This window comes from Meriones unguiculatus, chromosome X (assembly GCF_030254825.1).
Source record: "Meriones unguiculatus strain TT.TT164.6M chromosome X, Bangor_MerUng_6.1, whole genome shotgun sequence".
Taxonomy (NCBI): Eukaryota; Metazoa; Chordata; class Mammalia; order Rodentia; family Muridae; genus Meriones; species Meriones unguiculatus.
Window position 1 is genome coordinate 77,402,377 of NC_083369.1, and position 27,430 is coordinate 77,429,806.

The following is a 27,430-nucleotide window of genomic DNA, read 5'->3' on the forward strand; positions in this document are numbered from 1 at the left end:
CTGATTTACACAAATCTCTTATGATTCACTGAAATTTGTAAAAATAATTACTTTGGTACTCAAAAGGTGGTGGATTCACTACTACAACCAGGGGTTGAAAGGCCACTGAAGCCTTGGATATCCTGGCACAGAAAGGGTGCGAAATAAGCTAAGTAGTGGGGAATAAGGCCTGAGCCCAACCCAGGTCACTGAGCAGGGAGCTTAACCCACAATCACTTGGAATATGTAGGAAAATAGTCTCTCAGCTCTGGGATCATACGGTGAAATCAAGGAAGTCTAGGGGCTGCTGGACGGACACCAGGCTACATGTCCTTCTGGCTGCTTCCACCATCCATTATGTTCCATTGCTATGGCTTCTATGGCAGGGGTCTCTGTTCCTGACAGTATTTTGCACTCACCCTTTGCCCAGTAATCCAACTCACACTTCACAGCATCGGTAGTTACATCAGGAAATGAACACACACACACACACACACACACACACACACACACACAGAGAGAGAGAGAGAGAGAGAGAGAGAGAGAGAGAGAGAGAGAGAGAAGTTATTGGATACTGGAGCCCGGTCCTTTGGGGAGAAAGGAGGAACCTGCAGACTCAGAACTGAGAGAAGATTTAGCTTTCCCAGAGAAAACATAATATCCTGGAATTCACATGGGGCACCTGGATATGATCACAAAGTCTTTCCATGTCCTCTTCCATGCTCAGACTTACAGTGTCAACTGTTATGTCCATGCCCTGAGTGTGATATTTGTACATGTGTGTGGGTGTCCTCAAAATCCAGAAGAGGATATTGGATGCACTGAAGCTGGAGTGGCAGGTGGTAGTGAGCTATCTAATGAGGGTTCTATAAGCTGAACTCTGGTCTTCTGGTAGAGCAGCAAATACTCTTGATCACTCAATCATCTCGCTATCCAGTATCCCAATGTTTATCTTTTTTTAACCAAAACTTTTGTGTAAGCTATTTAGAGATTTCCATCTTTATACTTATTCAAAACAAAGAACTTTGAAAAAATCAAATGATTCCCTATTCAGTAACTATAAACAGATTTATCCATTCATTTTACACCTTTATCATGTGTATAATGTGAACTATGGCCCAAATATATTTTTTAAATATCTGATGTGGTGGCAAACGAGTTTAATTCCAGCACTCGGGAGGCAGAAGCAGGGGAATCTTTGTGAGTTTGATGCCAGCCTGGTCTACAAAGTGAGTTCCAGGAAAGGCAGGGCTGTAACACAGCCTGTCTTGAGAAACCCTGTCTTGAAAAACAAAACAAAACAACTCTGATAATTTACATTATTTACCTTCACTCACTCAGTGATGAGAACTGAGACAAAGATTTCATGTGGAATCTAACAGAGACTAACTATGAAAAATCTGGGGCAGTTAGATATTTTATGCAAATTAATTTTTTGAGGGAGTAGTGTCATTTTCTTTTTCTGTTTTGAGTTTTGTTTTTGCTTTTTTTCTTTTTGGTTTTGTTTGTTTTGATTTTCAAGGAAGGGTTTCACTGTATAGCCCTGGCTGTCCTGGAACTCACTAAGTACACTAGACTGACCTCAAACTCACAGAGGTCTCCCTGTCTCTGCCTCCTGAATAATATGATTAAAGGCGTGTGCTACCACCACTTGGTTGTTTTTTTTTTTTTTTGGCAGTGCCATTAACTAAATCAGACCCAGTCCCAAGATCTTGGTTGTGCTTTAAGAACAATTAAGCTAGTTAGCATTTAGTGTACTGATAAGGACTCAAACTAGCAGCCATTAAGTTGATCGATCATAGCCACTTAATTTTCAGTCCATGCTCTGAGCAGTCACTGGTAGGTGGAAGGTGAGGCCAAGAGAACTTTATAGATGTTCACACAAGAATCCTGTGGTTAGTGTGTGTTCTCACGTTCTCCTATACTCTGTTCCCAAATTGTTTTGCAGTTCTGCACAATCCACCCATCAGGATCATCTCTATGACCTACAAGGAATAGGCAGGGGGCATGCATACATGTGGATGCACGTTAAAGTTCATTCTGGACACATTCCCTAGAAGCACGGCTTAGCTCCGTGCTGTCTCTTCACATCCCCGTCGACAGCTTCTCCCTTGGTCCCTTATCTTTTGCGCCACAGTCTACCGCTTTATGACTAAACAATGACTACTGCAATCAAGTGGGCAGAAAAGGCAAGGTGCGGTCAACCACTAAGTCAAAAGACAACAGGCACCCGTCTAGAAGGGAGGGTGAAGCCATCGAATGTAAAGAAGCGAGAACTCATGGAGCATGCGCAGTAGTTCTCATTGTCATCACCGTTGCCCAGGCCCTCTCTTGCGGCACAGTCAGTTAGCAGTAACGGAACGGTAGGCTTCAAGGTCAGTCATTTCCGGGGCCCTAAATCTATCAGTGGCTTCATCCCAGTTCTAGGCATGGCCGACAAGGTTTATTTTGACCACAACTATTTTAATGTGAGCGATCTTGAAGAAGATAACAATGGTGGTGGAGAGCAGGGAGATGTGGCCTCCACCTCGGCCACGGTGGTGGGGGCGGTGACAGGCGACGGCCATAGAGGTGAAGGAGCCATAGGCCCCGCTACCACGTGTGACCTGAATGACGATGACAAGGAGGGTGACCGGAGCCAAGAAAGTACCAGCGACTCTGAGAAGACCGATGACAATGGTGACCTTGACTTGAACACTAACGATCATGACATTTTGGAGCCAGCACCGGAGCCTGAGCAGGAGCAGGAGGAGCAGGAGCAGGAGGAGCCAGTCTTGGCTACTGTTCAGATTCCTCGGGCCCGCCCTTCTCGCCGGCACCGTCGCATTCCATTTCATTTCACACAATGGCAGGTGGAGGAATTGGAAAACCTGTTTGAGGAAACCCAGTACCCTGATGTACTTACAAGGTATGTGCCCTAACTTCCATGGGCTTCGGCTTATGTTGAAGTGCCCTTTGGTTCTTTCAGGCCCTGTTTTCACTATGGACCTTTCTCCCAGTAGCGAGTGTTATCTCCCTTGGTGGTAGGTATGGGAGGATGCCTTGTGTGGGGGCCAGGAGCAGTATTAGCAGGTAGCGCTGACAGGAGTCAATTGTACATTCTCACTCGCTTTGAGTCATATTTTAATTTTGGTAAAATATGGAGAAATGAATATAGTCTGCTGAACTACTTGGATAGCTTAAAGTTTACAAGTCAGTGTTAAGTATTTGTATTTTGTTAGGTGACCACTCATCAGTAGTCTCCTCATCTTTTCAGGGACTCTGTACACATCTGTCAACTCCTTTCCATTTCCCTTTCCCCTCCCCTACTGCTTTGCACCTTGCTACAGTTTCTTTCATTGAATTTAAGCACCTTAGATAAAGTGTGCAAGTGGAAGTACACCATCTTTGCTTCTGTAGCAGTTTCATTGCTTGTTAAAATAGCCTAAGACTTGTATGTTGTTTGCTGGCAGTGTCAGGGTTTCCTTCCTTTTAAAAGTTGAACATTATTCCATGATACTGGTAGTAAATGTTTTAAGACTTGTGTGGTGTGAGTAGGGCAGTGGCCTCCACCTCAGCCTCTGTGACAGAAGGGGGGCAACAATAAGCAATGGGGGAGTTTGTTATTATCTTGTGGCCTCTGTGCCTATGTTTTGCTTCTGTGGGCAAGTGTGGGCAAACACTTCTTCAGCTCCTGGTTTTGGGTGCTTAGTATATGCTTACCTGTAGAAATGCTGAATCAAACGATAGTTTGGTGTTTTTATTAATGGCTTGTCTCTTTTTCTGTTCGTGGGAGGATGAGTTGGCATGTCTGCCAACCAGGCACATGAACTTTTCACTGTCTGCACCATCTTATCAATACTTGTCCTTTCCTTGGAGTTCATAGTAACATTATGCCTTACTGGATATAAGGGCAGAGTAGGTTTTGTTTATTTGTCTTTTGTTTCCCTGGCAATTGGTGATGTTCAGTATCTTTTTATATGGGTTTTGTTTGTTAGTTTATCTGTTTTAGAGATCTGTCTCAAGTCTTTTGTCTTTTTTCATTTTAGTCTTTTATGGCTTCTGTTTAATGGATTTGTCACACCTCTTTCTAGAAGCTTTTATCAGGCATTCAGTTTGTGTTTCTCACATTCAATGATTTTGTGAGTGTGTGTGTGTGTGTGTTTGTGTGTATGTAGGCATTTCTAAATACCTAAATACAACCTGCTCAATCTGTGTAACTTTAGTCATATATGTTTTTATTTTTTCTCAATTTATTTTTTAAATTAGTATAATTTGCTTAGCATAGATTTCTGCATTTATTTTTATTATTAGTGTGTTAAAACTATTCATCTTCACTATTGATTACAAACTTTTGTAATAGGGTGAAACAATTTCAAAACTTAGATTGGTTCTGTGAATGAAATTTAAATGTTTAAGGAGTTGCAAGGGAAGATATTGACAGTTAAGAAACATAGAACTCATATCTGAGGTTGCATTCATATAAAACACTGAATGCTAAACATTTGTGGTTTTCTTTCCACAGAGGAGAGCTGGCCCGAGCTTTAAATGTGCCTGAAGTCAAAGTAAAGGTCAGTAAATAAAAACGAAAACAAAAAATAAAAAAAAAACAACAACCAAAACCAAAAAACACGCAGTTGGGCACTCAATCTAAAGCCTTCCTCAGGATTTGGATAGCCTTGTTCTAAACACTTTAAAATTAATGGGTTTCATTTTTATTTTTATGTTGGCAAACAAGGTATTTTATTTTTTAATGTGTGTATGTGCACATAGGTGTACGTGTACATATGTGCATTCATGTATATGAGTGTATAAGCACTCTGTCATGTATTGTGTACTTGTGGGTGTCAGGAACAACCTCAGAGAGCTGTCATTATTACATTATTTAAATACAGGCTCTTTGTTGTTCCCCACTGCACAAGCCAGATTAGCTGGTCCATAAATTTCCAGGGATTTTGTTTCCATCTCTCACTCATCATAGGAATGCTATCCCTTCCAGCTTTACATAGGTTCTAGGAGATTTGGACTCAATCCCTGAGTTTGTGTTGAACATAGCTTACCCCTTAATCCATGTCTCTAACCCCCAAACAATTTTTGAATTTTGCATTTGAGGATGCAAAATAGAATGACAGTACTCTAGTTGGTAGTTCTTTACCATTACTGCAGAAATCCTCATAAACAACCAGATTTAAAAAAAGAAAAAAAAAACTGTTTTTCTACTCTGTGTGTATGCATATATAATATGTAATATATTATGTCTAGGTATGAACATGTACTTAGATACAGATAATTAAATTTTATCTACTTTCATTGCTATGATTTAGGGGAACTATCTATGTGAAGTAATTTTGGGTGTGGTTGACCTTGGAAATATTTAAATTAACTCAAGGGGTGGCAGTGACCATGCAACCTGGAGCAGAGACTCAGCAGACTTAAGCATGACTCGGTGCTATTTTAACATTGGTTTTTTTTCTTGTTTCAAGATTATAGGTATTTATGTGTTTTTTAGACTGGGTCTCAGGTATGTCAGGCTGACCTTAAATTCACTGTGTAGCTAAGGATGACCTTGAGCTAATGTTTCTTTTGCCTCTACCTCCTGAATGTTAAGTTTATAGATATATAATACACACCTTGAAACATCTCTACGTAAAAGGAATGTCATCTCTAAGCAGGAAGCTTTCATAGCACATGTTGTTCATTATGATGTAATTCTTGATTCTCAGCTAGCCAGAGACAAACTAAACTACTATCTAAAATCCTTGCTTTTCCTTTAATTCTTAAATTGTCCCCATTTTTCTGTTTTGTGTCCAGAACATCAGAGTTAAAAGTGCTAAATTATAAATAAAAAGCTGTTCCCTTCAATAGGACTTTAACATGAACTAACATTTTGTGATCTACAGTATCTGCCCAAACAATAGGAAAGTATCACTAGTGATGAGGTCAAATGTGAGAATGAAGACTTTCTTTTATCCAATTACCATATATTGAATTGGAATCAAGGACCTGGAACAAGTGATGAATTAATCTTTCCATCCAGTAGAGGAGAAACCACTGAAGTATTTAGACAAAATCATGGCCTATTGCAGGGGTTGGCACATAGCTAGTGCTTGCTTTTGTGAGCTGAATAGACATTTCAGTGTTATGAGCCTTCAAGAAATTTTTATTGAGAGTTTGGCTCTGAGAGTGGAAGCCAAACCCAAACCCAATCCTGTCATCCTCTGATTTTAGGTATGGTTCATCAACCGCAGGGCCAAAGAGCGGAAGAATGAGAGACGTGCAATGTTAAGAAATATGCCACCGGGTGTCGAAGATTTCATTTTTATGGCGGATGTGGAGGAGCCACTTTAGAGTGCCAACCTTTCTTCAGGAGCCAAAGGGCAACTTGGTGGCCCATATGCCCAATGGCAAGCATAACTATTCAGCACTCACGTTAACAATAAAAACATGACATTTCAATTTATTTAATTTCTTGTGCTCTTTGGGGGGTTGTAGGACATCATGTACACTGTTCGGGAAATGGCATTTAAATAGAATGACACGTTCTTGTTTTATAGGGTAACATTTCTAAGTCATAAGTATTGCTTGCATACATGAGTAGCCTCCATGCATAATAGTTGTAAGACAGTGGTCTACTTAAGGCTTCTTGATTTAGGCTCACCTGATCTTTTGAGCAAGGGATTCAGTAGTCATCCTGTAAGCAGGGAATCAATCTAAAGAGAAGTTGGCACAGAAAGTATTGATGATGGTAGTTGTTTTCTATTGTGGGAGTTGTATCAATTATTTTTTTTTTTTACTTTTAATGAATGCATTTTTCCTCACATCATATATACTGATCACGGTTTCCCTTCCCTCTATTCCACCCAGTTTTCTCCCCACTTCCCCTCCCATCTGGATCCATCCCCTTTCTGTCTCTCATTAGAAAACATACAGGTTGCCAGGAGATGCATGCCTTTGATCCCAGAACTTGGGAGGCTGAGGCAGGCAAATCTTTGTGATTTCAAGGCCAACCTGCTAGACAAAGTGAGTTCCAGGACAGCCAGGGATACAAAGAGAAACCCTGTCTCTTAAAAACAAACAAGAGAAAGAAAGGAAAGAAAGAAAGAAAGAAAGAAAGAAAGAAAGGAAGGAAGGAAGGAAGGAAGGAAGGAAGGAAGGAAGAAAGAAAGAAAGAAAGAAAGAAAGAAAGAAAGAAAGAAAGAAAGAAAGAAAGAAAGAAAGAAAGAAGAAAACACTAAAAGCTTGATGGCCCAAAAAGATAATTCTATGTAAAAAACATGAGAATCTCTTTCCTAGGGTCTGGATACATACATACATTGTTTAGAAATGTTTTAGCATAATAAAAAGCATCTTTAAGTCTATATTTAGAAGATATCCAAAGAAAATTGTTACATTTTAAGCTTGTACCTGTGATAACAATAGTGCTTTACCAGAGTTAGATTAATAGTTTATCAGAATTTTATTAATATTTTAAAATTATGAATTTTGGAAATTGTAATGCTATATATTATCTTTTAGATCCTTCTAAATAGCTTCAAACCTTTTTTAGTATTGCAAAGCAAATTTTTTTAAACAAAGGAACAATAAAAAGTTACATTGAAATCTGTTTATCTTTTTAGCCTGTCAGCAAAGCAAACATGTCTGTGAGGTTGTCTTTTTTTTTTTTTTTTTTTTTTTAATGAGGAGACCTAATAGCTCTAAAAAAATCAAGGCCTGAAATGCATTGACAAGGCAACTAGTATTAAATTGTTGGTAGCCATCAAAACCATCAGTGATCTGAGAAGGATAAACTTGATAAACCAAATGGCCTCTGTAGTAACTAAAGCGACAGAGACTTGCTTGCTACCAGGATGGTTACTGCAGGCTTCTCCTCAGCAATCTTGGTTGGAGTGGCTTCATTCTTCATCAGTTACATAAGGTCACATTAACTCTTTGATTGCTACATAGTACAGCATTGGCCTTTGGCTGTCAAGTCCAGAAGATGTTTGTGGGTGAGGAACCTGAGAGACTGGCTTACCTTGGCAAGGCAAAGAGGGGTAGCCAGTTCTCTACTGTCCTGCTTATCCACAGTGTAAGTGGAGTCCTGGTGGTGGGCAAAGCATGAGGCAGTCTTGGCCTGTGATTAACATTGCCATAATCCAGGAGAGTCATGTTCTTTGGAGGAAACCTTAGGTCTCCCATTAAGATCTGGTCTTTTAGTCTATCCTGGTAAGCTTTATTAAATATTTTAAATGACATATTCAATAGATCTTTGAGAAATTTTAGGACCATCTCATAAGTATACTTCTTTTAAATAAATTTTATTTTTTTTAGTTACTTGTTTTAAGTTTAACCTTGAAAACATATACAGAGGGCTAAGCAAAGCTTATCCCTGAAATGAATTATATTTGTACTTAGCATGACAACAAATATATCTCTGAGCATACTAAAAAGTTTAATCATTTATAAGATGACTCTTAACTTGTATGTCATGATTATTTTTTATAACATGCTAGTGGCTTTTGTAAGATTAGGATTTAAATTTAGGGGTTTTGTTGTTATTGTTTTTTTGAGACAAGGTTTCTCTGTGTAGTCTTGACGGTGCTGGACTCTTTTTGTAGACCAGGCTGGCCTGGAACTCAGAGAGATCTGCCTGCCTTTGCCACCCTGAGTGCTGGGATTACGGGGGTGCACCACTGTGCCAGGTTTTAAATTTAGTTTTGAACTGATTAGCATTTTTATTTTAATATTAGTTTTTAGAAACTCTGAGCTTAACAGTAGGGGTTTCAAATTGTGTGTACTATAAGCCTAACAGAAGAATTTAACAAAAATACAAATAATCATTTACATCCCATCTATATCCAACAGTCACAGTCAGTCCCTAGTATTTGCATAGTTTGCTACCAATAACTACCATCTGCATACCAAAGTTTCTGGGCTTTGATCCTATTACATAGTCCTGTAGAGCCAGCAACAGGCTTGTGCACATATGAAAACCAGTGTCTTTGCTTCAAGGCAAGACAAACTATAAAATGTGATCTTTGCTCTAGAGCAAATTGCTCCCTGTGGGACCAGAATTTCTGAAATCTCTATTCCCTTCCAGGTTTCTTTGTTTGTGTGTTTATTTCCTGTCTTGTATCCTTGGTCATTTATTTGTGGGGTTTTTTTAGCCTTTATTTTTTTATCTAGAATAATACAGATCTCTGTTTTGTTTTGTTGTTTTTTTTTTTTAATCTGTCCAAAACCCTGGCCAGAGTTTAACTCATAACATTAAACTTCTATTGGTCCTTTTAAGTTATATTTTTAATCATAAGCTCCAACTAGTGACTGTCAGGTTGGCATCAAAATCTGAACAGAGGGAAATAAAGCTTATCTGTGTAAATGAGTTGTAGTTTACTTAGCATGACTAAAAGTAGAGGTCCGAGCGTAATTTAAAATTTTAATTATTTTCTAAAGCCATAAGCCAGAAGGTGACCTAGGGTAAACATTTTTTAACTATTTAAATGAAATTTTCAGGCCTAGGCCTCTATTTGAAGTGAAAACTAGTACTGGCAAAGTTACTAAAAGTATTTCTGCATGTATCAAAAGACAGTGTCTCTGATTTGATAAATGCATAATCAATGAATTTTAGGACATTTAAGGATAAACATTGTGGTTTAATCTATGACATTTGAAATACAGTTGATACCCAGGAGGCCTGTTATGTAATTCTTTTTTGCAAAATAGCAAGGAGTTACTGATCATAGTAAACAAAATCTCATTTACATTACATTGAAGAATAAATAGTATTAAAGGCTTTTATTTATATCTTTATTATATTATACTCCTTTACTGATGGTTCCAAATTTTTGGGAGCTCAGGCATTTTATCAAAAAACATCATAAAGTAAAAAAGAATTGCCTATACTTTATTTATATAACCTTTTAATTTTCCATACAAATGTATGTAGGTATAGCTTTAATATCTTAGTCATTAAACATGTTTTAAATCTTAACTTTTATAAATCTTGCTTTTTATTATTTTGTCCTTATATTTTATTTTTAATTGTAGGACAAGAGTTATCATATAAGAATTTATTTTAACCCAAAATATTTTGAATACCTGTTGTTGTCTCCTTTCAGTTTATATCACATGGTTATCATAACCACAATGGTGGTGAAGTTACATGGCTGTTATTTAAAAATGCTTTCATATTTTTTTTCAAAAAAAGGTAAATCTAAGTTATATCCATAATATATTGTAGTAAATTAAGATTACCCATGTATCGATTTTAATTGTTAACCCTTTTGTTATAAGTTCTTAGTTAACCTTTTTATCGATTTTACAGATCTTTAGCCATACCCAATAAACATATGTATCTTGAAATTCAGAAAATTTTCATGATAATTTTACTAATTTCAAGATAGTTTTTATTTTAGCAAAAGTCTTAGAGTGGTCAATGAAACCAATAGTCTAATTCTTTTTACCCATTTTGCTTGACCTTCTTTTCTCTGTATAAAATCAGTTGGTTCACCTGACATAAAACAGAGAGAAAACTTTTGGTGCACACTTTTAATTCCAGTACTGGGAAGGCAGAGGCAAGCTACCAGTGTGATCTACAGAGTTCCAGGTCAGCCAGAGCCATGCAGAGACACTCTACACAGAAAAAAAAGTCAAACAAACAAAAGACCAAAAAAGAAAAGGCCTGTATGGGTGTATGGGTAAATTCCATAAAAAACATGGCAGGGAGAATGGCCACAGGCTGTCAGGCACAGCACTACTGGAGCAGTCCCTAAGAGTTTATATCTTAAACCACAAGCATGAGGCAAAGAGAGCTAACTGCGAATAGTGTGGTCTTTTGAAACCTCAAAGACCACCCCCAGTGATACACCTCCAACAAGGCCACACCTCCTAATCCTTCCCAAACAGTTCCAACAACTGAGAACCAAGCATTCAAACAAATGAGCCTAGGAGGGCCATTCTCATTCAAACCATTGAACTCCCATCTATAAAGGGGTTATAAGTTATATCCATGCATGGCCCTTGGTTGGAGTATCAGTCTCAGAAAAGACCCCTGTGACCAGATTTTTTTTCGGAGCTCCTGTCCCCCCTCCAGGTCTTTCATCTTCCCCTTCTTTCATTAGATTCCCTACACTCTGCCTAAACAGTTTGACTATGAATCTCAGCATCTGCCTTAATACCCTGCTGGGTTGAGTCTTTTAGAGGCCCTCTGTGGTAGGTTCCTGTCCTATTCCCTGTTTTCTCGCTCTTCCGATGTTTATTCCATTTGCCTTTTTGAATGAGGATTGAGCATCTTACACAGGGTCCTCCTTCTTGCTTAGCTTCTTTAGGTGTACAGATTTTAGTATGATTATCCTATTTTATATGTCTAATATCCACTTATACTGTGTGTGTCTTTCTGCTTCTGGGATACCTCACTCAGGATGATCTTTTCTAGTTCCCACCATTTGGCTGCAAATTTCGTGATTTCCTTGTTTTTAATTACTGAGTAGTATTCCACTGAGTAATTGAACCATAATTTCTGTATCCATTCCTCAACTGAGGAACATCTGGGTGATTTCCAGATTATGGCTATTTCGAATAAAGCTGATACAAACATGGTTGAGCAAATGTCCTTGTTGAATACTTGAACATAATTTGGATATATGCCTAGGAGTGGCATAGTTGTATCTTGACGTAGCACTACTCTTAATTTTCTGAGAAAGCACCAAATTGATTTGCAAAGTGCTTGTGCAAGTTTACATTCCCACCAGCAATGGAGGAGGGTTCCCCTTTCTCCACATCCTCTCCAGCATATGTTGTCACTTGAGTTTTTGATCTAGCCATTCTGATGGGTGTGAAATCTCAGGATTGTTTTGATTTGTATTTCCCCAATGACTAAGGGTGTTGAACATTTCTTTAAGTATTTCTCTGCCACTTGATGTTCCTCTATTGAGAATTCTCTTTTTTAGCTCTGTACCCCATTTTGAAATTGAATTACTTGATTTGTTGCTTTTTAACTTCTTGAGTTCTTTATATAGTCTGGGTATTAGCCCTCTGTCAGACATAGGGTTGGCGAAGATCCTTTCTCAGTCTGGAGGCTGTCGTTTTGTTCTGATGACAGTGTCCTTTGCTTTACAGAAACTTTTCAGTTTCATGAGGTCCCATTTATTGATTGTTGATCTTAGAGCCTGTGCTGTTGGTGTTCTGTTCAGGAAGTTGTCTCCTGTGCCAATGAACTCAAGGCTCTTCCCCACTTTTTCTTCTAACAGATTTAGTATGTCTGGTTTTATGTTGAGATCTTTGATCCACTTAGACTTTATTTTTGTGCAGGGTGAGAAATGTGGATCTATTTGCATTGTTCTACATGTAAACATCCAGTTAGACCAGAACCATTTGTTGAAGATGCTATCTTTTCCCCATTGTATCATTTTGACTTCTTTGTCAAAAATCAAGTATCTGTATGTTTGTGGGTTTATTTCTGGGTTTTCTTTTCAATTCCATTGATACACCATTCTGTTTCTATGCCAGTACCATGCATTTTTTTTTTAATTTTTCATCAATTACATTCTGCATCCTCCCATAAGCCCCTCCCTCCTCCCATCCCGATCCCACCCTCCCTCCTCCCTCTGCATGCATGCCACTCCCCAAGTCCACTGATAGGGGAGGTTCTCCTCTCCTTTCTGATCTTAGTCTATCAGTTCACATCAAAAGTGGCTGCATTGTCCTCTACTATGGCCTGGTAAGGCTGCTCCCCCCCCCAGGGGGAGGTGATCAAAGAGCAGGCCAATCAGATTATGTCAGAGGCAGTCCCTCTTCACATTACTATGTAACCCAATTGGACTCTGAACTGCCCTGGGCTACATCTGTGCAGGGGTTCTGGGTTATATCCATGAATAGTCCTTGGTTGGAGTATGAGTCTCTGGGAAGTTCCCTGTGTTCAAATTTTCTTGTTCTGTTGCTCTCCTTGTGGAGACCCTGTCCTCTCCAGCTCTTACTATTTCCCAGTTCTTACCTAAAATTCCATTCACTCTGCCCAACAGTTGCCCATCAGGCTCAGCATCTGCTTTGATAGTCTGTAGGGCAGAGGCTTTCAGAGGCCCTCTGTGGTAGGCTCCTAGGTTGTTTCCTGTTTTCTTCTTCTTCTTCTGATGTCCATCCTCTTTGCCCTTCAGGATGGGGATTGGACATTTTAGTTAGTGTCCTCTCTCTTGCTTAGTTTCTTTAGATGCACAGGTTTTAGTGGGTTTGTCCTATATTGTATGTCTATATGAATGAGTATATACCATGTGTGTCTTTTTGCTTCTGGGACAACTCACTCAGGATGATCCTTTCCAAATCCCACCATTTGCCTGCAAATTTCATGATTTCCTTATTTTTCATTGCTGAGTAATATTCCATTGTGTAGATGTACCACAATTTCTGCATCCATTCTTCAGTTGAGGGGCATCTGAGTTGTTTCCAGCTTCTGGCTATTACAAATAAAGCTGCTACAAACATGGGTGAGCAAATGTCCTTTTTGTGTACTTGAGCCTCTTTTGGATATATGCCCAGGAGTGGTATGGCTGGATCTTGAGGAAGCGCTATTCCTAGTTGTCTGAGAAAGCACCAGATTGATTTCCAGAGTGGTTGTACAAGTTTACATTCCCACAAGCAGTGGAGAAGGGTTCCCCTTTCTCCACAACCTCTCCAGCATGTGTTGTCACTTGAGTTTTGATCTTGGCCATTCTCATGGTGTAAGGTGAAATCTCAGGGTTGTTTTGATTTGCATTTCCCTAATGGCTAGTGAGGTTGAGCATTTCTTTAAGTGCTTCTCTGCCATTCGGTATTCCTCTACAGAGAATTCTCTGTTTAGCTCTGTTCCCCATTTTTTAAGTGGATTACTTGGTTTGCTGCTTTTCAGCTTCTTTAGTTCTTTATATATACTGGATATGAGTCCTCTGTCAAATAAAGGGTTGGTGAAGATTCTTTCCCAATCTGTAGGCGGTCGCTTTGTTTTGATGACGGTGTCCTTTGCTTTGCAGAAGCTTTTCAGTTTCATGAGGTCCCATTTATTGATTGTTGCTCTTAGAGCCTGTGCTGTTGGTGTTCTGTTCAGGAAGTTTTCTCCTGTACCAATGAGTTCTAGGGTATTTCCCACTTTTTTTTTCTAACCGATTTAATGTGTCTGGTTTTATGTTGAGGTCTTTGATCCACTTGGACTTCAGTTTTGTGCAGGGTGATAAGTATGGATCTATTTTCATTTTTCTACATGTAGACATCCAGTTAGACCAGCACCATTTGTTGAAGATGCTATCTTTTTCCATTGTATGGTTTTGGTGTCTTTGTCAAAGATCAGGTGTCCATAAGTGTGTGAGTCTATCTCTGGGTCCTCCGTTCAGTTCCATTGATCCACCATTCTGTTTCTATGCCAGTACCATGCAGTTTTTAAAACTGTTGCTCTATAGTACAACTTAAGATCAGGGATGGAGATACCTCCAGAAGATCTTTTATTGTAGAGGATTGTTTTAGCAATTCTGGGTTTCTTGATATTCCATATGAAGTTGAGAATTTTTCTTTCCGGGTCTGTAAAGAATTGTGTTGGTAATTTGATGGGCATTGCATTGAATCTGTAGATCATGCATTTTTTTTAAATACTATTGCTCTGTAGTACAGTTTGTGATCAGGGATGGAGATACCTCCAGATGATTTGCTGTTGTACAGTATTGTTTTAGCAATTCTGGGGGGTTTGTTTCTCCATATGAAGTTGAGAATTGTTCTTCCAAGTTATGTAAAGAATTATGTTGGTATTTTGATGGGAATTGCATCGAATCTGTAGATTGCTTTTGGCAGGATGGCCATTTTCACTGTGTTAATCCTACCAAGCCATGAGCATGGGAGAATTTTCCATCTTATTTTTTTTTCAATTTCTTTTTTCAGAGACTTGAAGTATTTTTCAAATAAGTCTTTCACTTGTTTGGTTAGAGTCACACCAAGGTGCTTTATATTTATTAGTGGTTATTGTGAAGGGTGTTGTTTCCCTAATTTCATTCTTGGCCCTTTTGTCTTTTGAAGGCAACTGATTTTTTTTTTTTTTTTTAGTTATTTTTTAGTTATTTTTGCATCCAGTCACTTTGCTGAAGGTATTTATCAGCTGAAATTCTTTGGTTGAATTTTTGGTGTCACACATGTATATTATCATATATCATCTGCAAATAGTGATACTTTGACTTCTTTCCGATTTGTATCCCCTTGATCTCCTTTGATTGCCTTATTGCTCTAGCTAGGACTTCAAGTACTATGTGGAAGAGATACGGAGAGAGTGGCTAGCTAAGGTTTCTTTTTAAGCTGGGAATTTTTTCTGTTGAAGAATTGTTTGTCTTTCGGTATTAGGTAGAAAAGGAAGAGTGCTATTGAATAAGATTTCCTCTATTCCCTGAGTGTTCAGATGACTATTTAAGGGTCCTGGGGGGGGGCACTTAACATGCTGCATTAATATTCTAAACTAATCTATACTTTAAAGAATTGTAATGTCTTCCTTTTTTTCCTGTAATATCTGTTACTTACATATTTTATCTGATTCTAAGACATCTTTTGTTCCACTTCAGTTACTAAATGCAAATGACACCTTTTTTATTCTATTCACAATATATTTTTATTTTGACATCTGAGTCTCATCTCTCTTTAGCAGAGCATTGTTTTTTTCTGTTCATTCAAATGTGTCTGCCAAGTCTTTTATTACATGTTTGGACATAGCCCACACATCTGCCAGTGGTAGAAACCTAGGGTCCTCTAGCTTGCTTTCTGTGCATATATATATATATATATATATATATATATATATATATCCGAACTTGCATATTTCATTTTGTTTTTCCAAATCTTTAATTCTTGAGAAACTTCCTCCTCACCTTTTTCTTTCCCAGGATTTTGGATTTCTTTCCTGCTATCCCTAGCTATTGTCCCTGCCTGGCTCTAGTAGGTATGGGAAATATATGTGTGAAAAACCCCTCAAAAGATGTCTGCTCTGGAGAATATAACACCAGCCTGGGGGGAAAGAAACAAAAGTCAGCCCTTGAGCAGATCTCTCAGAAAACCATCAAACATCAAAATGAAGACTCTTTGATTTAGAAAACAACACTTGTAGTAGGCATCCCAGCCCCTAGGAGGCTACAATAGGAAGATTATGGTTTCAAGGGCAGCCTGGAATACCCAGTAAAGTGTATGTAAAAAGTCTGTGGACAGCTCCTTAGGAATAACACTGGAAGTTTTCATCAGCACTCCACAGCATGAGTACTGAGGTACCTTTGCACATACAAACACACATGTGTATGCTCAGACCCATTCAAGATTAAGAAGGAAGGTTTGGTTCGCTCTGCCAAGCAAAGGACCTTGAGTGCTTGAGGTGTATGCTGAAGTAGTAGAATTTTAGGGAGCTATAAATACCAGCTATTTATAATTCTGAGATCCTTTAATACAATTCTTCATGTTGTGATGACCCCCCCAACCATAAAATTATTTTTGTTGATACTTCATAACTCTAAGATTGTTACTGGCATGGATCAAAATGTAAATATCTGACATGCAGGATATCTGATATGTGACTGTCAAAAGGGTCATGCCTGAGAAGTTTAGACCTGCCTGCACTATGGACATGGTACTGTTGTGGAAATTAGGTAATAACTGGCAAAAGTAGTTTGCTTTCCTTAGTTATAAATGTGTTTGTATACGTATTCATATATTAAACAAATATATTTAATAAAAGTTTTTACAAGCCCTCTGGCACAGGACAGCCACACCAGGAACACAGCTCACTGCCACTCTGGAGATCAAGCTGGAGTTCAAAATTTTAATCACGCTCTTTTACCAAACATTCAGTTGTTCCTTTACTCACAAGCAGCTTCTTGGATGTTACAACATGTTAAGTAGATTCTGGCCATCTTCACCAGCTTGAGATTGAGGAAAATGATTTTCTTATATTAGGATATCTTCTGTTGTGCTTTGGTTATTAAATGCAAGGAGGCAGCGTATCTTCATCATTCCTGTCCTTAATTCCTGTTACATCACTCTAGTATATTTGTTTACATTTTTCTTTATTCAAATTTTTTATATTATTACATCAAATTGCATAGGGTTATTTTCACAGACTATGAGCATAGTTCACCCATAACGAGCTATTCTCCGCTTTCCTTCGTTTTTAAAGATTTTTTTGTGTGTGTATTTATGTGTGTATGTGTGTGTGTGTGCCGTGTGTTCACGGGTACCCATGAAGATCAGAAGAAGGTATTGGATTCTCTGTGGTGCAGTTGCAGACAGTTGCAGAGTTGTCCGACATAGATGCTGGGAACTGAAATAGGGTTCTCTGGAAGAACAGCAAGTGCTGCTCTTAACTAATGAGCCATCAGTCTAGCTCCTTCTGCACCCGGTTAGCTCCCTTTGTGCCTTTAGACAGCTCCTATTCTTCTTTCATATCATTTGTACATGGATTTATGTATCTCAACCTAGAAATTAGAGAAAACCTGTGTTATTTGTCTTTCTGCGACTGGTTTAGTTACACGGATATAATTATCTGCCAGGTATATCTGTCTTTCCTCAAATTAGATGACTTTACTGCTGAAAAAAAAAAAAGTCATTGTATATGTAAACTCCACATTCTTTATTCCTTCTTGTTGATGGACAACTAGTTGTTTCCATAGAAATGTCACTGGAAAACATGTCTGGGTCACCAAGAAAGAAGCTATTGGGTTCCTGCAGCCTTTTGGCTCTACTATGAAGGGTTAAGAATAGTCTATGCTGAAATTGTGAACAAGAGTCAGATATATAGGTTCTTTTTCTCTTCATGCTGCTTCTGTTGTTGATTGAACCTCATCATACTAATTAAGATCATGTCTATCAATTCCTGATACAATCTGGATCTTAAAAAAAAATCCCCTAGGAGAGAAAAGAAAGTTAAATGAAAAGAAGAAGAAGGAGAAAAAAAAAAAAAGGCAAAAATTGCCCCTCAAAATACTGCAAAATGATCACTGGGTGCCCTCTACTGGACTGATCTTGCTAAGGGCCCTTTCAAAGAGATCTATGGATCTTTGAAAAGGCACCTTAAAGGAGAGTGATAAACTCTATAACAGGTAGATGGCATTTAAATAAGTGTTCCAGTGCTGCCTGATATCTCTTAGTGATTTGGAGATTGTTTTTTTACTCAGACTATTCAAATTGCAGAGAGAAATAAGATAGGAAACAAACACATGTCTCTGAGTCCAGGAGGCTCAGAAATAAGAGTTCACTGATAATGGAAGAAAATTTTATTTCTTGGTATTTTTATATACTGCTACACAGGTGACTTTGATCCCCAACCTCCCTGTCATCAAGACAACTGAAGGGAATCTTTTGAAAGAAGGGGGAGATAAAAAGACCTGGAGAGGACAGCTCCACAAGAAGAGCAACAGAACCAAAATATATGGGCCCAGGGGTCTTTTCTGAGACTGATACTCCAACCAAGGACCATGCATAGGGATAACCTAGAACCCTTGCACAGATTTAGTCCATGGCAGCTCAGTATCCAAGTGGGTTCCCTAGTAATTGGAACAGGGACTGTCTCTAACATGAACTCAGGGGCTGGCTCTTTGATCACCTCTCCCCGAAGGGGGAGCAGCCTTACCAGGCCACAGAGGATACAGAGTGTATAAATATAAAAAAACAATTTTAAGGTAACTGGAAAATATATAATTTTCTTTGATTTAGAAAACCTATTAGCCTTCATTGTTATGGTCTCAGTGCTGAATGAAATACTGAGATCACAATGTTATTTTTTATCCCCCCCCCCCCATTTGCTTGTGTCTCTCAGGCATGGCAGGAACTGCAATGAGTTCGTCTGATGACCAACACATAGATCCATTTCATATTAGGTTCCTGGGGTATAAAAAAATAGCTCACCATTATGAATGGAGTTAAGGAAGATAATGTGTGCTGGGTGGTAGTGGCTCATGCCTTTAATCCTAGCACTTGGGAGGCAGAAGCAGGTGGATCTCTGTGAGTTCAAGGCCAGCCTGGTCTACAAAGTGAGTTCCAGGACAGCCAGGGCTACATGGAGCAAACCTTTCTCAAAAAACAACAAAAAGAAGATACTGTGTTCTATGAAACTATTTCTCCCCACCACATGGTTCTATCTTACTTGTGCAACAAGACCATGGGAATTTGCAGGCTTACTGTTGAATGTAATGAGGCTACTTGGGGAGGCTTAGTGAGGTATGGACTTGTTGAAGGAAGTATGTCACTGTGGACAGGCTTTGAGGTTGCACAGCATCATGCCATTCATATATGTACTCTCTGTTGCCTGCTTATGGTTCAAGACATAAGCCCTCAGCATGAGAACCCCTGCTCCTCCTGCCATGCCTGTCCCTTGCTGCAGTGCCTCTTGCCATAAAGGATTCTTATCCCTCTCGAACCATAAGCACAAATTAAATCTTTTATTTTTTGCTTTGGTCATTGTCTTTTATCACAGGGGAAAAGGTAACTGATGTGTAAACCTTTAATGTTTTTGTTTAGCTTACCTGACTAGCTGAGAAACTGTACTCAACAAAGTTGTCTTTCTGATATAAAGGAGAGATAAGGACTTATACAAACAAAAACAGAGGGAACTTATCACATGAAACTTGTTCTACAAAAAAAAAAAATGCTAAAAGGAGTTTTGCTGGCTAATTTTATGTCAGCTACACAGAAGACAGAGTCATTTTGGAAAAGGGAACCACAATTAAGACTGGTTTATAGACAAGTGCATGGAGTATTTTCCTCCTGATTGATGTGAAAGTGCCCAGGTCACTGTGGGTAAGACCACCCTGGGAAGGTCATCCTAAGGTGTAGTTTAAAGAAAGTTTTGCAAATCATAAGGAGAAAGGTACTACATGATAAGTACAGAAAAAAAATGAATAGAGTAAGGAAGGAAGAATGGTGTAGTCATAAGAGGATCAGAACAACTTCAATGAGCAGAGGAGAGGGAGATTAAAAAAGATGAATCATGAAAACAGTGAGGTGAGAGGGTTCTGTGCAAAGGGAACAAGTTCAAAGACCCCAAAGTCAAGGTGGGAGCATATATGCACTTAAGAAACAACTAGCAAGCAAATATGACTGAAGTAAGAAAGGTGAAAGAAAAAGAAAAAAAAGGAATAGATAACAGCCATCAAAATTATTAATGGTGGGGAGAAGGGGGCTCAGATTTACTTTGGGTTTGGCCATTGTCAAGACTTTCATTTTACCTTTCAATTTACTACATGACCACTGCGTTCTCCAGGGAGAAAATTTTCCTGTCTCTGTGGCCCATTCTAGTCTAAATCAGGGATCTTTGCTCAGACCGAAATGAAGACACACCTCAAAGCAAAGGCCCAAGAGTCACTTTCACCGTTCATCCCCCAGTGCTCTAGACATTCCTCTTACTGGAAATCCCTAATGGTGCCTAGTGGCACAGAGTGAGGATAAGAATTCAGGCTTACCTACTTTCCTCCAGGATCACTTGGTCAAGGAGGCAAGGGTCTGAAACTGCCCTGGGGACTGAGATAGGCTGGCCAAAGGGACACAAACAGCTGGAAACATGCAGGGCTAGTTGAGCTATCAAATTCAACAGTTCAGAGAACAGTTAGGTCTGTTTAGAAAAAAATACAATGAAAAGGATTTCAGGTCATTCTGCTTTATCCATCTTACCTTTTTTGATTATGTAGATTCAGTTATGCAAATCAGCTCTGGTTGTACACCCCAGAACTGTAGAAACCACACAAAGGAATCAGAGCCAGACACAGCAGGAAGAGTATGGAATTTGCAAATATGAACTTCTGACTGTGTAGTCAACATATTACAAAACAAAATCAAAATGTCTATTCGCCCATTCACTTTGATATGAACATACTCTAGCTGGTGACAGAAAATTCTTTTTGTAGGAGATACTCCCTCCCTAGACCACAGATTCTTATTTAACATCTCAGTCTGAGAAAAATGTTTAGTTAGGAATGTAAGATAGTCTCCGAGTTAAAATACAAACACTGGAAAGTAGGTCTAGTTTTCACCTTCACTGACTATCGTGCTTTGGTTTTCGAAGTCAGATAGGGATACTTACTTGGTCATGTCACTTTGAATATTATCTCCTACTGTATCTATACTTCAAACTTTATTTCTCTATTGTGCTGGAGATTCACTTCAGAGCCTTGGGCATGCTAGGTGAGCACTCTTGAAGTGAAAACAGCACTAGTCTTCATACATACAATTTTTTTTTTATCAAACCAAAAGATTTTTTTTTATTGTTGTTGTTAACTGTGGCATACCAAACTGGAATGGTCAGCTTCCTAAAAAGAATTTCACATAGGGCTTAATTCTATCATGTGTTGTATTTATCACACATGATCTACTTCATGTTTCTGCTTAGGGCTGTGCTCTAGTGTACACTCTTAAGCAGAAGACATTTTATGCTTTTGTAATTGTTATTCATACAGCTCCTTGTTTCTTATTTTTGCTCCTTTGTATTATAAAAGACAACAAATATATTTTTAAAATAGGACAACAAATAGATTAAAACTCAACAGTACAGATTCATCTTACCACTTTTATGTTAAGTTTTCTTTAAGAAGCTACAATCACAAAGTCTCAGCAATATGATAACCTGAACATGATTTGAATAAGAACAACCACTAAAAGTGGGGAGGAGAAAGCCCACCAGCCTCTACTCTACACAAAGAACTACAGGCAATTAAAGAAGCCAGGAGCAAGAAAATCCATCTTCCCCAGGGCAGATCACGCCAATTGGTTATCATTTACCAAATGGTAAGCCCTAGAAACAGCAATGTTATACAGACTGAGAAGATTATATTTAGGAATATGTATTTATATCCATATATGCATGCAATAACAATTAATGAAAAAGAGGACACGAATTTGAAGGAAAGTAGTAAAAATTATACAAGAGGATTTGATGGGAGGATAGAGAAGGGAGAAATATTGTAATTATAGTATCAAAACTAAAACAAATAAAATTAAACTTATTGAATAAATATAAGAAATCACACCTGCCAAATAATTCTTAAGTTTTGTTTATTTTTTAATAGCAATATCTGGGGACAGGATGGCTGTTTGAAGCTGTTTCAGGCTACACAGTCAGTTTCAAGCCAGATTAGGCTCACTTGCAAATAAATAAAAGTTCGATGAATTTCAATAATAAAATTAAAGTTTTAAAGCTCTATTTTATTTTATATGTATGAGCATTTTTGTCTGTAGTTATGGCTATGCACCATTTGTGTGCCTGGAGCCCGGGGAGGCCAGAAGAGGCACCAAATTTCCTGGATCTGAAGTTGTAGATGGTTGTGAGCCATCATTCATGTACTGAGAACTGAACCCAGGCTCCCTGGAAGAGCAGCTCCTAACTGCTGAGACATCTCTTTAGCCAATATGAAATTAATTTCATAAAACTTATTGACCTAGTTTTAATTTGGGAGTTCCATGACTTATATTGATAATTTTGTTTATATTTCAGTGATTATTCCATTTTCTAGAGTGTCATTTGTAAAATTATACTATTAACTTTTCCTTTACTGATCTTAAGAGTGCGAAGTAATCAATTTTAGAATTTTTGTTGCTTTGTTGTTGTTGTTCAGGCAGCCTTGAACTCATTAACCTCCTGTTCAGCACCCAAGGTCCTAGTATTATAAGTGCCTACCCCCAGGTGGTACTTCATAGTCTATTTTGTAATGGGAAGATACTTGCTAATGATTTCTCTCGAGAGATATGATAGAGAGAGAGAGAGAGAGAGAGAGAGAGAGAGAGAGAGAAAGAGAGAGAGATTTCTGGGATGAATCATTACTAAATATCAAAAGCAAGGTGACCCTCTTGTTATCTGGCTTTCAGCATTGAGGTGGGTGCTAGAACACTGAGCTTACAATCATATAGCTGTAAGAGTGTGGCAGAGTGAGGATCCCTCCAGCCATCCACACCACAAGCTTCCACTATTACAACCTTGCCAATGGGAAAGTATCTTTTTTCGTGGTTTTGTTGAAATGAAAAAGAAATCACAACCTCTCTCCTCCACATGCACAAGCATACGCTAGTACACACAGGTATACACACACACACACACACACACACACACACACACACACGGTGAAGATAGCATGGGTTTTTTTCCAGGAGCAGGCTCACATAGGAATATGTCTTGGTAACACAGCAACCTTTCCAAACTGCTTGTTAACCACACCTACCCAACAGGCTTCAAATCACTTCACAGAGCCACATAACCCCACCAGTGGTAAGAAGTGGTGGCCATTTGTGAAAGACAAGTAAAGAAAAGGTTGAGTGAACAGAGTCTGATGACAGCCTGGAGCCTGGGCAGAATGCAGCAGCACAGCTCCAACTCTGCAGCAGAGGACGCCAGAGAGCTCCATGTGGGACACTTGTCAGGAAGAGCCTTCTCCCCGCTCCCAATTTCTTGACAGGTAGTAAGCCAATGGAAACACACACTACCTTCCTGAAAAATAAACTGCTCTTACTTCTTGCCCTCTTCTTAGTTCATTATGCTTTCCAGTGAGAATATTTTAAATGATTCTGTGGATAATTGTAAAACAGAAGCTAGTTATTATTATTTTCATTAATCAGGTATATAGGTAATTTTAAAAATTGGTGCTAAGATCTTGGAAAAAGGTGTAAATGGAGGCTGAAGAGTCATATTCTGTTTAAGTTTTTGCTTACACTGTAAAGTATGATGTTTCAACAAGTTTTACCTGTTGGATGTACAGATTAAACATCTTAGACACATTTTTTTTTCCCAGAGTGCTCAGATAACTTTGGTTGAAATGCATTAGCTTTTTTTCTCAAAAGATTAATGGGAAGGAAATAGTGGGAATAGCAATTGCATATATAAAAAAATCACATAAGTTATGAAGCATCTATCACATTCAAATCCTCATACAGCACTTTTTAGAAGGACTGGGCCTCGAATTATATTCATTAAGCCAAAGAATATTAGGGCTAGAAAGATGCTTCAAAATTAAACTACATTATTATAGTTATGTTCATGCAACTGGAAGCTCAGATGACAAGTGACTTGACTAAGGTCACAATACACAAGAGCATAGCCAGACCTGACTCTTCACTATTTTTTTTGTGTGTGTTAATTTCAAAACAGTAAAACATCTCTTTCTGCTAAATTATATTAACAACAGAAAAAAATTACCTTAGCATCAACATTCAAAAGATATTCATGGAGTTTTAAGAAAATCTCTTCTGGGGCTAATGGTTAAGAGCACTGTCTGTTCTTCCAGAGGTCCTGAGTTCAATTCCCAGCAACCACATAGTGGCATAATGGAATCTGATGCCCTCTTCTGGCATGCAAGTGTGAGTGAAGATAGAGTACTCATATATAAAAGTAAATAAATAAATTTTTTAGAAAAAAAAAAAGAAAGAAAATCTGTTCTATGAGAACTGGCTGCCAAAGATGGAATATGCAAAGACATTGAATAAAGAGGTGCAAAAACCCAGGATAGTACAGGATGCAATTAACTGGGAACTTAGAGACAGAAATGAATGTTTGGCAGTAGCCAAGACAGGCTGTTTCTCATGCCTCAGTGCAGGATGACTGGGTATATAATTTCAACCAAACACACATGGCCTGCAGGCAACCAGGATGTACGTGGCCATCTCAAAAATGAATAAACAAACAAACAAACACTTATTTCAGGGTTATTTATTTTAAAATAAAATGTTTATTTTAACATTTATTTATGTGTATGTGAGAGAGAAGAGCCATGCACATGAGTGCTGGTACCCACAAGAGGCCAGATGTCATCAGATCTCTTGAAACTAGAGTTACAGGTTGCTATGAGATACTGAGGTGGGTACTGAAAATTGAACTCAGGTCATCTGCAAGAATGGTACTTTCTCATAACCGACCTGTCTCACTAAGCCCAAGATCCAGTTTTAATGAAATAATACTCATCCATGGATTGGATGGAGCTGTTTCTAGGAAGGAGCAAACAGAATAGCTGGAAAGATGATGGTTATTTGTGAGGACACTAACTTCTTTTTAACCTTCTTACTGGGCATGGGCAGCCTTAAGTAGGAAACACACTCTAGGGATCCAAGATGACAGCACTGAGAGGACACTCTGTATGACTAGCAAGACAGCAGGGATTGCATAGCAACCAACAGACCTAACTCTGGTCCCTAAAACACCAGCGAGTGAAGTGCTCCAAGATGATGGTGACCAGCGCACACCATATCCGAAGGGCACAGAATCCAAAACTCAAAAAATGGTGAGTGGAGGGGCAGCAGAAGCCAAAACATCCACATTGAAGCTTCCTGGGCAAGAGGGGACAACCCATGAACTGGGACCGTTTGGATCCAGGTCACCCGTGGACTTCTCTGGGGACTGAGAGTAGAGACTATTCAACCCCGCTGCACTTGCCCTTGCCCCAAGAATGGGTCTCCCTGCTCTGTGGAGGCAGCTGGCAGAGGCTGCTGCCCCTCAGGCCTCCCTGCTCAGCTGAGACCTCAGTGGTTGCCCCAAGCACGAGCTCCATGCTCAGTGACTGAAATGACATAGGCATGTCTCCCAAGGTGGCAGCTGCAGTGGGGCAGTGGCTAGTCCAAGCACGAACCTCCATGCTTTGTGACTGAGACTGCAGAGGCAACAACTCCAAGTACAGGCCTCCACTCCAGGTGGCCAAAGAGAGGACACCACTGAGCTGGCAGATCTCTTACACTCTCATTTGCCCCTGTGGGCCCAAATCTGAGAGTGGAGAACAGGGGGAACCCGAGTGCTTTGTGATTAGGCCTGAAAGCAAGTGAGTGCACTTTTAAGTGAGTGCTTGCACAGTCCTAGATCCAGGGTCCTTCTATGCTAGCAGCCAGACATCAGATCCCTCCCATCCACACCCCCACTGTGGGCAACATAGGGATTCTTGGGACAGCATACTCAACATTAAAGCCCCTGTTCTGTAGGTCTACCAGTGAAGTCCAGGCAAACAAATCCTAGAGCCCAGACATATCTGAATACCAGGAGGACAGTATGACAGACCTACTGTAGGTCACTAAGATATTCAGGGCACCTGTGTATGCGCATTGTACCTCTAACACCGCCAGCACCAGCACCACTCCAATGCTTAAGCTCCACCTTTCCAGGAATCTACGTGATTTAGCGCCCTCTCCCTCAAGCCACACTGCCACTCACACACCCACACTTTCACATATGCTCCTGCAACATTCCTCCCTTAGCTATACCTGAAAAACCAACATCCAAACTCAAAACAGTGAACCTCTCTCATCTTCCTGAAGAACACTCCAGGTACTAGAGACAGAAGGATTCAGTCTGAAGTACAGACCCCAGGAATAAACAGTGAAGGTTGCAAATAAGGAAATGGCTAGAGGTCTGCATAAGAACACATCCAACAAAAATCAGGACATCACAGCTTCACCAGCAACCCCAAAATCAATGAATATTTTAATTCATCAGAAACACAGGAAAATTATCTCAAATCTATGCTTATCCAGTTATTAGAGGCTCAAAAAGAGGAAAAGAACAAAGCTCTCAAAGAAATACAGGCAAATGCAGCCAAACGAACAGAGCCACATGCAAAGGCACAAGTGGTAGCATATAGAGAGGAAATGAACAACAACAATAAAAAAAATAGAGGCCATCATAGAAAGAAAGGAATCCACATCCAAACAGGTGAAGGAAATGGTGCAAGACATGAAAACAGAATGAGAATCAATAATGAAAACATAAACAGAGAAAACCCTGGAGCTGGAGAATTTGGAGAAAATATCAGGAACCACAAAGGTAAGCATAATCAACAGGATACAAGAGATGGAAGGAAGAATCTCAGGCATTGAATATACACTTGCAGAAATTGAAACATCTCTCAAAGAGAAAGTAAAATCTGACAAGTTCCAAACACAAAACATCCAAGAAATCAAGGACACATGAAATAAAAATAATAATAAAATAAAAATAAACCTAAGAATAATAGGAATAGATGAAAAAGAAGACTCCAGGATCCAAAGTCCAGAAAATATTTTCAAGAAAATCATAGAAGAAAATTTTCCCAACTTAAAGCAAGAGATGTCCACTAACATACAAGAGGCCTACAGAACACCAAATAGACTAGACCAGAAAAAAAAAAAAAACTCCTCATGTCACATAATAGTCAAAACACTAAAACTACAGAATAAAGACAAAAATATTAAAAGCAGCAAGGGAAAAGGCCAAGTAACATATAAAGGTAGATCTATCAGAATCACACCAGACTTCTCATCAGAAACTATGAAAGCCAGAAGGGCCTGGGCAGATGCCAACCCAGACGACTATACCCAGCGAAGCTTTTAACAACATAGATGGAGAAAACAAAATATTCCATGACAGAACTAAACTTAAACAGTATTTACATAGTAACCCAGCCCTACAGAAGATACTAGAAGGAAAACTCCAATCCAAGGAAATTAACTACACCCAAGAAAACACAGAATATAGATAACTTCACAACAAAGAATTAAAAGAAAACAAGCTTTGAAACAA

The 27,430-nt window shown here is 38.9% G+C and overlaps 1 protein-coding gene across 1 annotated transcript; it reads left to right on the forward strand.

The window, feature by feature from the left end:
- Positions 1-2,408: 2,408 nt before the first annotated feature.
- LOC110543540 (homeobox protein Rhox13-like) lies at positions 2,409-6,306 on the forward strand. Its single transcript, XM_021629841.1, has 3 exons — positions 2,409-2,887; positions 4,484-4,529; positions 6,187-6,306. Exons 1-3 carry the CDS (start codon positions 2,409-2,411, stop codon positions 6,304-6,306), a joined length of 645 nt encoding a protein of 214 aa, XP_021485516.1.
- Positions 6,307-27,430: the final 21,124 nt, after the last annotated feature.